The sequence below is a fragment of the Channa argus genome, chromosome 15, assembly GCF_033026475.1.
Source record: "Channa argus isolate prfri chromosome 15, Channa argus male v1.0, whole genome shotgun sequence".
Classification (NCBI taxonomy): Eukaryota; Metazoa; Chordata; class Actinopteri; order Anabantiformes; family Channidae; genus Channa; species Channa argus.
In genome coordinates this window covers 12086955-12098667 of record NC_090211.1, presented here as the reverse complement: position 1 = coordinate 12098667, position 11713 = coordinate 12086955, and the positions used below count along the sequence as shown (strand labels likewise).

At 39.3% G+C, this 11713-nt stretch overlaps 3 protein-coding genes across 4 annotated transcripts; 2 read left to right on the top strand and 1 right to left on the bottom strand.

Annotated features, from left to right (window-relative positions):
* Nucleotides 1-468: 468 nt before the first annotated feature.
* Nucleotides 469-2066, top strand: rasd2a (RASD family member 2a). The gene is made up of 2 exons (XM_067476334.1): nucleotides 469-1248; nucleotides 1389-2066. The coding sequence occupies exons 1-2, from the start codon at nucleotides 723-725 to the stop codon at nucleotides 1904-1906; spliced, it is 1044 nt and encodes a 347-aa protein (XP_067332435.1). The 5' UTR covers nucleotides 469-722; the 3' UTR covers nucleotides 1907-2066.
* A 985-nt stretch (nucleotides 2067-3051) lies between these two features.
* rsad1 (radical S-adenosyl methionine domain containing 1) lies at nucleotides 3052-8391 on the bottom strand. 2 transcript variants are annotated; one of them, XM_067478274.1, is made up of 9 exons: nucleotides 8023-8391; nucleotides 7717-7850; nucleotides 7438-7642; nucleotides 6980-7345; nucleotides 6075-6138; nucleotides 5842-5989; nucleotides 5545-5599; nucleotides 5275-5378; nucleotides 3052-3730 (listed from the first exon to the last, which is right to left on the bottom strand). In XM_067478274.1, the coding sequence occupies exons 1-9, from the start codon at nucleotides 8161-8163 to the stop codon at nucleotides 3634-3636; spliced, it is 1314 nt and encodes a 437-aa protein (XP_067334375.1). In that variant the 5' UTR covers nucleotides 8164-8391; the 3' UTR covers nucleotides 3052-3633. The 2 variants fall into 2 exon arrangements, with proteins under 2 accessions (XP_067334375.1, XP_067334376.1); XM_067478275.1 differs by having other exon boundaries at nucleotides 8008-8145.
* A 1550-nt stretch (nucleotides 8392-9941) lies between these two features.
* Nucleotides 9942-11491, top strand: LOC137100215 (GTPase IMAP family member 9). The gene is made up of 2 exons (XM_067477872.1): nucleotides 9942-10055; nucleotides 10352-11491. The coding sequence occupies exons 1-2, from the start codon at nucleotides 10037-10039 to the stop codon at nucleotides 11371-11373; spliced, it is 1041 nt and encodes a 346-aa protein (XP_067333973.1). The 5' UTR covers nucleotides 9942-10036; the 3' UTR covers nucleotides 11374-11491.
* The last annotated feature ends 222 nt before the right edge of the window (nucleotides 11492-11713 follow it).

Below are 11713 nucleotides of genomic sequence, written 5' to 3'. Positions count from 1 at the left end.
TCGTATATATATATATATATATATATTTTTTTATGAGAACCAGACTACAATGAAACTAAAAACCCACTTATAAGCCTATTGTTGCCATGAAAGTGCTGCCAGAATGGAGTGTGAACACAAATAATTAGTAGGCTACTAACACTTTACACCTCCTCTGTCCATGACTACAGGGAGTTGGGCATTTACTGTATGCAGATACAGTTCATTCATTCACAATGAAACAGGGAACCTTGATTTCATCATTAACCTCAAATGTTTCTGTGAATCTGTGAATATAATTTACAGTCAAATGACAACAAAACTAAATCGGTGAAAGCTCATGAAATGTAATTTGAAGATCACTTTAAAACAGCCCCATGTACTGAACCTATTAGTACTTTTAATTAACGTTTTTTTCTAAGGGACTTCTGTCAGTACAAAATGTAACTCTGATTTAGGGTGATTTAAAATAAATTAGAACACTGCACCATAAAAAATGCAGACTGTATCTTTCTAGACTTATCTACAGCCTGTGTCAGTTCTTTGCTTTTTGTTGTTTGGAGGATTCTGTCTCTAAAAAGGGAATGTGCTCTCAGGATGAGATGTGACGCACAACCTGCGCATGCTGTGGGTGTATAAGAGACGCCACTCCGCTCTGTTTCAGCTCACACATGGGGAAGAAACTCGGTTAGTAAGACTTTGATACCCTCTCGGTGTCTGGAGACGCGTGGAAGAACACGGAGATGAACACAACTGAGAAGTTATACCTTCCCGTTGATGGCATCTTCGAAATGTTCAACTCCTTTACCGGGCATCACCAACCAGTCCTGCAGAGAACAGCCTTAATCCCTGTCCTCCAGCATCCCAGTGTATCAAACATATCCAAGACAGGCATGGGCATCATCAAAACAGTACAAGGGCGATTGAGACAACCGGATAAGAGCGTGGTTGTGAGTAGATCCTCGAGTTCTGGCAATCTGCCGGTATCGATAGATCGACTCTCCAAAAGGTCCGTGGATCCGCTGGAGATGGCTTTGATCAATCCCAAGAACTGTCACCGGATAGTTGTGCTTGGCGCACCCAAAGTAGGGAAAAGCAACGTCCTCCGGCGGTTCTTGGGTAGAGAATTTGAGGAGCACTACGAGCCCACAATCGAGGACTTCCACAGAAAACTGTTCCACATAGAAGGAGAGGCATACCAGGTTGATCTTCTGGATGCCGCAAGGGAACGGGGCTTCCCTGCAAAACGGAGGTTAACTATCCTGACAGGTGAGCCAGTATTATGAATGGTTGAAATTATGTTTATAGCAGCATCATATGAAACAATTAATAATTGTGATTTCGTTATGTAATTAGACTTTGTAAGTAATTTAATAATCAGACAAGCTTTTTTTTTTTATCCTCTCCAGGTGACATCTTTTTGCTCGTCTTTAGTTTAGATGACAGCGACTCTTTCCGTGAAGTCTGTGACCTGCTGAACGAGATCAAAAGTGCAAAGGCAAAGTTAGTCAAATTAAAAAAGCCAGCGAGAGTGAGCGTCGTGATATGCGGGAATAAAGCGGACCTAGACGCGCAGAGAGCCGTCAGTCGATCAGAGGTAACAGGGATCCTCGGTGAGGATGTCCCGTTCTTCGAAACCTCCGCTAAGGACGGCACTGGACTTGAAGATATGTTCCAAGCCCTAGCGACTCTAGGCGGACTGCCTGGCGAGACCAGTCCTTCAAGGCATCAGATCATGTCCATCCTCACCTACCAGTCGTTGTGCATCGGCCGGCGGGGTCGGAGAGGGAATAGGACGACTAAACTCAGCGCGCCCTGTGCCGCAGTGGACCCTCTGGCGCGCCGCCCAAGCTTCACCAGCGACCTGCGGCTGGTGCTTGGATCAAGCACTCAAAACAACAAACCCGAGAAGTGTCAGATTCAATGAATTGTGGTCTTTCTCGAAAAACCAATTGTAGTAGTATGCTGCAATGTTGTACCATGTAAGGAGTTATACTCTGTAGCACCTGGCTGGACCAGTGCATTCATATTGTTTTTGTATATGTAACTGTATCTTATAATAAAAAGCTGAACATTTCTAATTGTCATATGCGTGTTGTTGTCTTTGTTGAATAGTCAAATGATCTTATTTATCACTTATTTAACTCATTGTTAAACCATGCTCATGAACGTAAGCAGTTCATTGTCTTCAAGTGATGATGCAAAACCTGACCGTGTGTGTGTGGGAGGGAGCTCAGTTACGCCAGGAAGTGACTCAGACACCGACCCATTGGACACGAGATACTCGTGCAACTTGTGAGCGCCCACGATGCTGTGAATGGCAGTCATCACCGTGGTATTTCGAGGAGACAAAGAGTTGGAGCGTCACTCAGCCTTTTAATGATGATGGGGGGGGATCAGTACCATGGACAGAACCCCTACCTGATAACTGCGCCACTGACCGAACAGATCAACCCTTCATAATGTGTCTCTCACACTCTTTATTTACTATAAAACCCATAGTGTTAAGCCAACAGTCGGGACAGAGCCGTCTAAAACTCTTTTTAGGCCCATTATAACTGAAGTCGTGAATTTCCCCAAATCATCATGTGACCTTCATTTTATTTAACATCGTCACATAAAATACATCACAGCGTGCGTTGAAGCCTCCAGACGCTGATAGCCTTAAAATCGTTTTGATACGATTTATCGCTTTTTGTGTTCTTGGTCATTTTGAGAGACCAAGGTTCATGCGGTTTCCCCAGTTCTGCATTACAGCCACTGAGCATCAACACCTGCATTTTTTTGATCGCCCGTGTCTCCTCTCTCATGTTACTGTAACCCTGCTCTGCTGTTTATTATAAAATACCCAATATTCTCTCTTTTCCCTCTCTTTCCTTCTTTCTGTCATTGATTATAAGTGCAAGAAATTAATAGAATAATTAACGAAGATTTTAGCCAACTTTACCTTAGAAGAATTCATGAAAAACTCATAGCTGGTCTCAAAATCTCCTGAGGTAGTCAGAGCAGAGCTGTAGGTTCATATTAATTCACACAGAATCATAGCTACAATATATGGGATAATAATTGAGATTCAATTATTCAGAAGGTTTACTGAAAAAGAATTTTCAACACAGGCATAATAAACAAGTATTCACATTACCTTAAAACAATTTCCTGCAAGTAACAGTTATATTATGCTTGAAGGAAAATGAGCTAATGAGAACTGCTTAATTACCATAATTACAAAACAGGAACTAGAGATGAATCATGCACACCTGTGTGAAGTAAATTCTTATAATGATGCAGTTTTCATTGCTGGAGACAATAAGATATACACCCCCTGGCACCTGCTTTATCTCTGTTATTACAAAAGTCAGTGTACAGATTAATATTGGTCAGGATGTGCTAAACCGAAAAGTAACAAACAGGAGGGAAACTGTATTGGCTATCGAAAAATGCTTCTAAATGTTGTAGCACCTATCTTAAATAAGACCTGTTAAACTGATTTGGCTTCTCCACTTGTTAAATGATGGAGGAGTTAAGGGTCTAAACAAAATCCTTCTTAAATGTAGATACTTTTGTTTTTAACTACACATCCTGTCTGCTTGCAGCTCCATTAGCATCACTGTCATTGTGGCTTGGATGTCTTCTCCGTTTGTCACTGTGGCCCATTTATCCTCTCTGAAGGATTTGTGTTTGTAGCTCCACCAGTAGAGTTGGCAGTATGCTGTCTAGTAAGGCAAGTCCATCCCAGGAGCAGCGCAGACTTCTAATATAAAGGGCAAAAAGACAATTTCCACAATTATTTTTCTTCCTCTTTTTATTTTGTCTTCATAAAACCAGCTAAATGGAACCCGATTAAACAAATGAGACAACTGATACTTGTTCATTCACTTACTAGGGAAAATCTTACATATTTTTGTGTGGAAAATATGTAAGAAAAAAAAATTCTTGAAGGGAAAATTAGAGTCAGGCGTTTTATTCAAATGGGATTACAATCAGATGTGCGTATTTAAGAGTGAGTTATTTAAAGAAGAGAAATCTGAACACTACATGTTTGTATAAGTTTGTCATGACTCAAACAAGGGAGATTTCTGAGTTGTTTACACTCAAATACAAAATAATTTTTAAAGAGTTTGGACGCCACCAGTCGAATGACAGGGACATCACATACAAGCTTTCAACACAGTGGTTAGCCTCCTCAGGTTTTTCTGGAACAACAAATATCACACCAAGAACAAGAAGTCTTAGCCTCCATAAAATGATTAGGAACCCGAGGGTAACATCTACTACAAGCCCTTGTTGCATAGGCAAATATCAGTGCTTATGATTCCACCATCAGCAGAACACTGAACAGCAATGGTGTGAAGGCTCGAGTTTTAAGAAGGAAGCCGCTCCCCATCTATTCTTGCTTAAGGCCATGGTATCAACCAAATAAATGTTGCATGAGAATCAGTTATGTTTGGTGGGGAACAAATACTACATTCTAGCATAAGAGCCATATCTTAACTATGAAGATGGGGGTGGTAATATTATAATTTGAGCTGTAGGAAATCCCTCTGATGTAGGAAAAGGCAACAAGGTATCTATCCATTAACTGAAGCTTAGTGGAAAGTGAATCATGCACCAAGACAACAATCCCAAACACACACTTTGTTCTATCAAAGCAAAAAGCTAGCATTTCATGCAATGACGCCAAACAATGTCCTTGAGTTGAACACACAAGCCAGGACTGTGAGCACGAATGGACTAAAATATCTTCAAGCCATTTAGCAGGTCTGCTAAAAAGTTACTGGAAATGTTGAGTTGAAGTCACACCAATTAATGAAGACATGGGCTCACTTACTTTAAAACACCCACAAATATGTTCCACACTAAATAAACAAATAGGTGTATTTGTCTGATGTGTTGCATTGGGATCTGTGTAAATTCAGGCCCTACATAAAAACCTCCCACACTGTAGTTCACTGACACTTAATCAATTAACTGCATGGCAGAGAAATCTTTGGCAACTGTCTAAATAAGACTCTTTTTTGTAAAATGTCATGCAAATGTTTCCTTATTCCCTGGTTCCAGTTTCTCAAATGTCAGGCTTTTTTGTTATACTTGTAAAATTATTATTACTATTACTGTTACTATACTATATGATAAACAAATTAATAATCTAATAACGATAATAATGAGGATATTTATTATTTGCAGCCCTACACAAGCGGGGAGTCTCTTTATCACATGTGGCGATGAAAAACGTTGGTGTTCAAGTTTCAAATTATATAATTAGTAAAATTAAAAAATGATAATCATATCATTCACCTGTCATCAAGAATGAGTTGTCCACTCTGTAGCAACTCTCGGACATTGATAGATGTACCAAAGGCTTCATGGAGTTTCAGCTGAGGACTAAACAACTCCCAGTGCTTTCAAACATAAAAGAAAATTTTAAAAATCACAGCTCATAAAATTCAATGAATACAAAAGCTCACCATAACTGACTGTGAAGAATAAACTACGCTGAACAGAATGTTCTCCATTAGTTCATTTGATTCAGATAATAAAAAAGGTTTCATTGTGTGTGTGCTTCACCTTGTGATTAATGCCCTTGGTCATTCTCATCCCCATCACCAACACTTCCTCCAGTCTGCCAAACAAACACCTTTCATCGCACAACTTCACAGTGACAGATAATAGAGTTTCACAAGGACAGAATGTTTGAATCACCAAGCACATGTACAGCAAAGACTATATGTTTCTCACATTTTGGCAGTTTGCACACTGTGGACTGGCTGATACGTAACATTTTACACAGACATAACGCTTGTGTAGTGATAACCACACACATTACAAGACACAACATTGGTGCCAGTAAGTGTAACAGCTCACTGTTCAAGATGGTGGAGTTGAATCCTCCTCCGTGTCCCATGCCCCCTCTGCTTGACTTCACGGATCCATACATCAGGCTCCAGAGTCTGTGTTCTGGCCTCACGAATGACACCTCCCTCCCCCCGGGGAACAAACCGGCCATGTGCTCCTAAGATGGACAAAAATAATATATTTAACTTTTCCACACTTACAATTATAGGTATAAGTCATTGCCCTAAATTTAAATAGTTCACCTGGACCAACACCAACGTATTGTCTTCCCTTCCAGTAGCTCATATTGTGATGGCTCACTGCATTCTACATTAGACAAAGAACAGTTTATGTTGTGATGACTGTTAAACAAATACAAAAGATGAAAAATATTCTACTTAATTAAATAATGTACTTTCACACTCAAATTTGTAAATAGCAGCACGCATCCATTCACTTCCCTATCCATCCATTTAAATCAAAGCTGGATGAATAGCAGTTTTCCCAACAGTGTTTGCTAATGTATAGCAGGGATAGTGTTCAACCATGTTGACCATCTTTGGTGGTTGGGCCACCACTTTGTTTCAGACAAAAATATCTCAACACTATACTTAAAATTAGCATATTAGCACTGTTTTTGCGACTAATATTCTTAAAAGCAGCCTCAAATATTTTTCTGCTATGACTGCAGAATTAATTAGTTGTTCATTGTTGTGTACGTTTACATTTACTTAGCGATTTAGAGTTACAGGATGGTCATATTTCGTCTTGTCCGTGCTGTTGCAGTGCATTTTTATGTCTTATCAAAATGGGTCCTAGATGATTCACAGAAAAAATTATTGGCAATTATTTTGATATTCAGATCATTTTATTCTTGTTGTTTTGGATATTTTGGATTGTCAAAAAAGAAGATGCTTTTCTTTATTATGCATCATTGTAAACTGAATATTTAAGTAATTTTTTGTTTTTTTTAGGTTTTTAGCTGAATTAAACAAGACATAACTTTCAGCTCAGTGAAATTTTTTAAAAACTTTTTTTACAGTTTCATAGATGTAATAAATAATAATAGTTGAACTAAAAATAATCTGAACACTAATAGTCACAATAGTTAGTTGCAGCCCAGCTCTGAAAGAATCCGTGACTAAGGGTCATTCTGCTGAGCACTTACATGTCTTGCAAAGTTTGACACCTCATACTGCAGAAAGCCATGTTGTCGGAGTTGGCTCTTGGCACACTCGTACATCTCTGCTGTCACATCCTCGAGCGGCGCACTTGCTTTTCCTTGCTGCACCTGTTTAAAGAGCTGGGTGCCTCGCTCCAGTGTTAGTTGGTACAACGACACATGATCATCACACATGTTCAACAGCTCAGACAACTCCCTCTTCCAAGATTCAACACTTTGTTTGGGACGTCCGAACATGACATCCACTGACACCCTCCCAGGGCACAGCCTCCGAGCCTCTTCGATCGTTTGCAAAGCCTGAAGAGAACTGTGGTCTCTTCCCAGGAATATCAAGTCATCATCCCGCAAAGACTGAAGGATTGCAGATGTGATATGATATGGGGAAATGTAGCCACAGAGCAAACAATGTAATTTTTGGACAGACTCAAAAAGCTTATATTTACCTGGACCCCAATGGAGAAGCGGTTCACTCCAGCATGGTAATAGTCCTCTAACTTTGACATTCCTTCAGGAGTAGGGTTGACCTCGAGTGTGACCTCAGCCTTATCAGATAGACTTGCCCGCTTGGAAACAGTTTCCAGGATCACAGCTATTGTTGAAGGGTGAGCCAGACTTGGAGTCCCACCACCAAAAAATACTGAAGTGATGCTGCAAAAGATATGACAGTGTGTCCTGAAAGCTGCAGATGATCCTAAATGATCACAACAAACAAATCACCATACCTGGATACCTGACTAAGCTGCAGCAATGTCTCAGTCTCCTGTTGAAGGCACTCCGTCATGATGTGGTAGTTGTTTTCTCTGGGTATGTACTTGTTGAAGTTGCAGTACGAGCATCTCCTGAGACAGTAAGGCCACTGGAGAAGGGAGGTGATGAAAACAAAAGAATTACTGTCTATGCCATTACATTAGCATTTTCTTTTTAATCTACTGGACTTAAAATCAGCTTGTGGACATGCATTTGCATGTATGTGAGATCCTTCTTCAATGAAATATTCCATTAGTTAAATTTACCAAAAATTAGCTCACATGTACGTAAAGAGACGCCTGCTTTGTGAGGTCTGTGGAGTCTGTCCATTCACACACATCTTCAGTTACATGTCCGCCAGAGAAGAGGCGCAGACGTGGAGAGAGGAAACGTCTCACCATAAGAAACGTGTGTTTGATCATAATGGAGGAAAGGTTTATTTATATCCCGCAGCAGATTTAACTGGCTCTTTACAGCAGCAGCTGCACACAAGTCTGTCTCCATCATAAAAAAATAAAGACTTAAATGTCAGACTTTAAATATGCCCAACGTAACTACAAAGTAGAATAAGGTCATTTTGTCTGTTTTCGTAGCTCAGGTCTCTTTCTATTAGCTGTCATGTCGCTCCAAACAGGAAATACATGAGTGTGATTTCCTCTTGTGTTTGATCACAGTTTGACCACACAGAGGCGCTGTTCTACTAATTTCATTAACCTGTGCAGCAACAGTACAAACTACTACAAGATCTACTATGAACAGTTTACATAAAGTAATTAAAGTATATAACTAATATCAGCTCTCCCTTTTATCAACAGCGATCGGTAATATACTTATACCCTCAATCCTATCAATCAATACATTTTCTAAACAAAAAAGTAATTTTAACTAGTTTTGATGATGTTTACACTAAAGTCACTAAAATATGTGTATATTTCTGGTTCTGACACTTCTTGTCCAGAAGTTAGATAAATTTCTTATGTGAAACGTTATCCCAAAACCACACTTTACAGAAATGTCCGTATTGTCCGTCTGTTCCTTCTTCTGTTGATGAATGAAAAATAGCTTTATTGTGTGTGCTTCACAGTCACTTTTGTTCTCTTTCCCATCACCAGCTCCTGCCCAGGTGCTGAAGAAGCACTGACTTGTATTTACAACTTCTAAATTATTATGATTAATCTAAAAAATGTATGATTATCTTATACTAGATAACTTAAAGTTTCTCAATAAAATGTGACCGTTTCTTGCAGCAGTTGACAGGATACAGTTAACAGGAGTCTATGAAAAATGACAGTACCAGTGAAATTATCGATAAAGGAAAAAAAGAATAAAGAATAAGTTTCACAGAAAAACAAGATTTAAAGTTTTAGCTCTTAAAACAAAAGCTTTGTTTAGCTATTCATAAAGCATATGAGGATCGTCCTCAGCCTGTGCTCCAGAAGTTTTTTACAAACAACCATAACCTCACAATATTCATGGACATCCAAATGGTGAGTGCAGGCTTTTTGTCATGTCTTTTATTTTTTTGTATGATAGTTTCGTAAACAGTGATATTTGCTGTTGCAGTGACAACAAATATGACAGTAGTCATTATATAAATGCACACAGCATCAAACAAAGTTAATGAGATATGGATTTTCCTGAACCCAGAAAAACAACAACAGAGACAGTGAAGTAACCTTGTGAGATCACATTTCAAATGATTGTATTTAAATGGATTTTCATTGTAATTGTAAAAAGAAAAAAATCATTCACCAGGTTTACAGTTTTAATCAAGATTTTAATGTAAAAGCCAATATGAACAAACATCTCTTCAAGTCCTGTTTGACTCTAATTAACTCTTTTAATAATTATTGTTATAGAAAACAGCTGTGTCTGTATGTAAATAAATACAATGATGACAAAATAGAAAACTTTGCTCTAATCCTTTACAAAACAATACTAAAATGTGACAATTGGCAACAGACTACTCCTTAAATAATCCTAGTATTTGATTTGAGATGTCAATAAATGAGAATGCTCTGGTGCCAGCTTCCAACCCTGAGGACATTTTCCACTAAATAATAAATCTGATACCAACATACTATGTCAACAAAGACAGAGACAGAGAGAGAGAGAGAGAGAGAGAGAGAGAGAGAGAGAGAGAGAGGGAGAGCAACATTAGGAAAAAGAATATGCATCAGATTTCACTGAATAAATGCAACTCTTACAGGGATGAGTTCACTCTAGAAGCAAAGCAAAAAACTCTATTACAATCCAAACTGAAAAAAAAATTATTTGGTGCTGTAATTCTGCCAAATGGATAAAAGAAAGAAAGGTAAGCTATCTCATTGAAATGACTATTATGCTTCATTTTGACTTTGGCAACAAAACTACAAGGTTTCTCAAATCATCATGTTAGTTTGAATTTCATCAGCACTTATCAGTATATACTATAATTGTATTGAATGTGGTTATTTTTTATTAAATGCGGTCCGTTTTCTGTACAAATTGCATAATTGTGGTGTGTCTCAAATTGCACTATACAATAATGGCCAATATCAAATGCATATTGCCTTTGTGCATTCAGGAGGTGCGACTTCTTTTTCAAGTTTAAATTATTTATTTTCACAGTATCTAATGCAGAACTGAGGCTTATTTTGGTTGGTAGCAGTGGACCTTCTCAGTTCCTACTTACCAATGCCATTCTCGGGAGGGAAGAGTTTTTGAAGAATATCACCAGCATTTCTGGCACCAAGAAGAATATTGGAGAACTGGCTGGTAGGCGAGTTGTTCTAATTAATGGACCAAACATCTATGACAAGGATATATCTCAAGCCAAGAGGAAAATGGAGCTGAGAAGATCTAAATGCTTATCTATCCCTGGTCCTCATGCCTTTCTTGTTGCCTTTGACATAGAGAAAATCTCCCCAAATGACATGAGAACCGCCAAACTGATGAAGGAACGCTTTGGAAGGCACTGCTTGAAGCACTGCATGGTCCTATTCGCTTGTGAAGATAATGTGGAGGAAGCTGCCTTAGAAAACAGGGTGCAGAATAACTGGCACCTGAGAGAGCTGATTGAGAAGTACGGTGGACGTTTTCACTTGTTCAACAAGAACTGGAGAGATCGCAGCCGGGACAGGGAGCTGCTGCAGAAGATAGAGTGGATGGTGGCCTCACTAGGAGGGGGGTACTTCACCAGCAGAACTTTCCAGAAAGCAGAGGACAGTGTGAAGAAAGAAGAGAAGAGGCTCAGGAAGCAGAGAGCAGCAGAGATTGAGAAGGCATGGACTGAGATGGAGAAGCAGTACATAGCGGAGGAGTTGTATCACAGAAAAGATGCCTACACTGCAGATGTTGGTGCTGAGATCAGAGCCAAGGCAGAGATGGACAATGGCTGGCTCAGAACTTCGATAGCCAGAGGACTGGGGATTGGTTTTGTTGTAGGAGCTGTCATGGGAACACTGTTCGGGTCGATAGAGGGGCCTGGGGGGATGGTTCTTTATGGCGTCATAGGTGGTGCGGTTGGAGGGTCAGCAGGAGGAACAGCTCAGGTAGCTATTAAGCATATGGAGAACAGAGTGGCGCCGCCTGCCAGACTCAACTTCAACTCAATCTTTATCAATCGCTTCTTTGCAAATACGCGAGCCTGACAGAGTAACATTAGGTGCTGTTTTTCAGAAAAAAGGTAAAAAGCACGTCCTCGGTCATGGTGTGTAACTGCTGCTTAGCTGTAAGGCTGAGTTGATACCAGATTAGACAAGGAAATGTACAGCTTCTTTTGTGTTGAATCAGACTCCTTTTTGTCTTTTTTCCCCAAAATAGTACACATACTTTACTGTTTTATAATATGCTATAAATTTTAAATAAATGTTATGATTTTTGACACTGTGATTGTTGTATGATTTGTACTTGCTTGGTAAACTGTATAGCACTTTAGTTAACATTCAGCATTTCCTGGTGTCTTGCTGTGTGTTAGTTAAAGTGTAGCTC

Coding starts and splice junctions, on each gene's coding strand:
- rsad1 (XM_067478274.1), bottom strand. CDS start 8,163: ATGATCAAACACACGTTTCTTATGGTGAGACGTTTCCTCTCTCCACGT. Junction 7,643..7,716: donor CAGCTTAGTCAGGTATCCAG/GTATGGTGATTT, acceptor TATCTTTTGCAG/CATCACTTCAGTATTTTTTG. Junction 7,346..7,437: donor GCTTCTCCATTGGGGTCCAG/GTAAATATAAGC, acceptor GCAATCCTTCAG/TCTTTGCGGGATGATGACTT.
- rasd2a (XM_067476334.1), top strand. CDS start 723: ATGAACACAACTGAGAAGTTATACCTTCCCGTTGATGGCATCTTCGAA. Junction 1,249..1,388: donor GAGGTTAACTATCCTGACAG/GTGAGCCAGTAT, acceptor TATCCTCTCCAG/GTGACATCTTTTTGCTCGTC.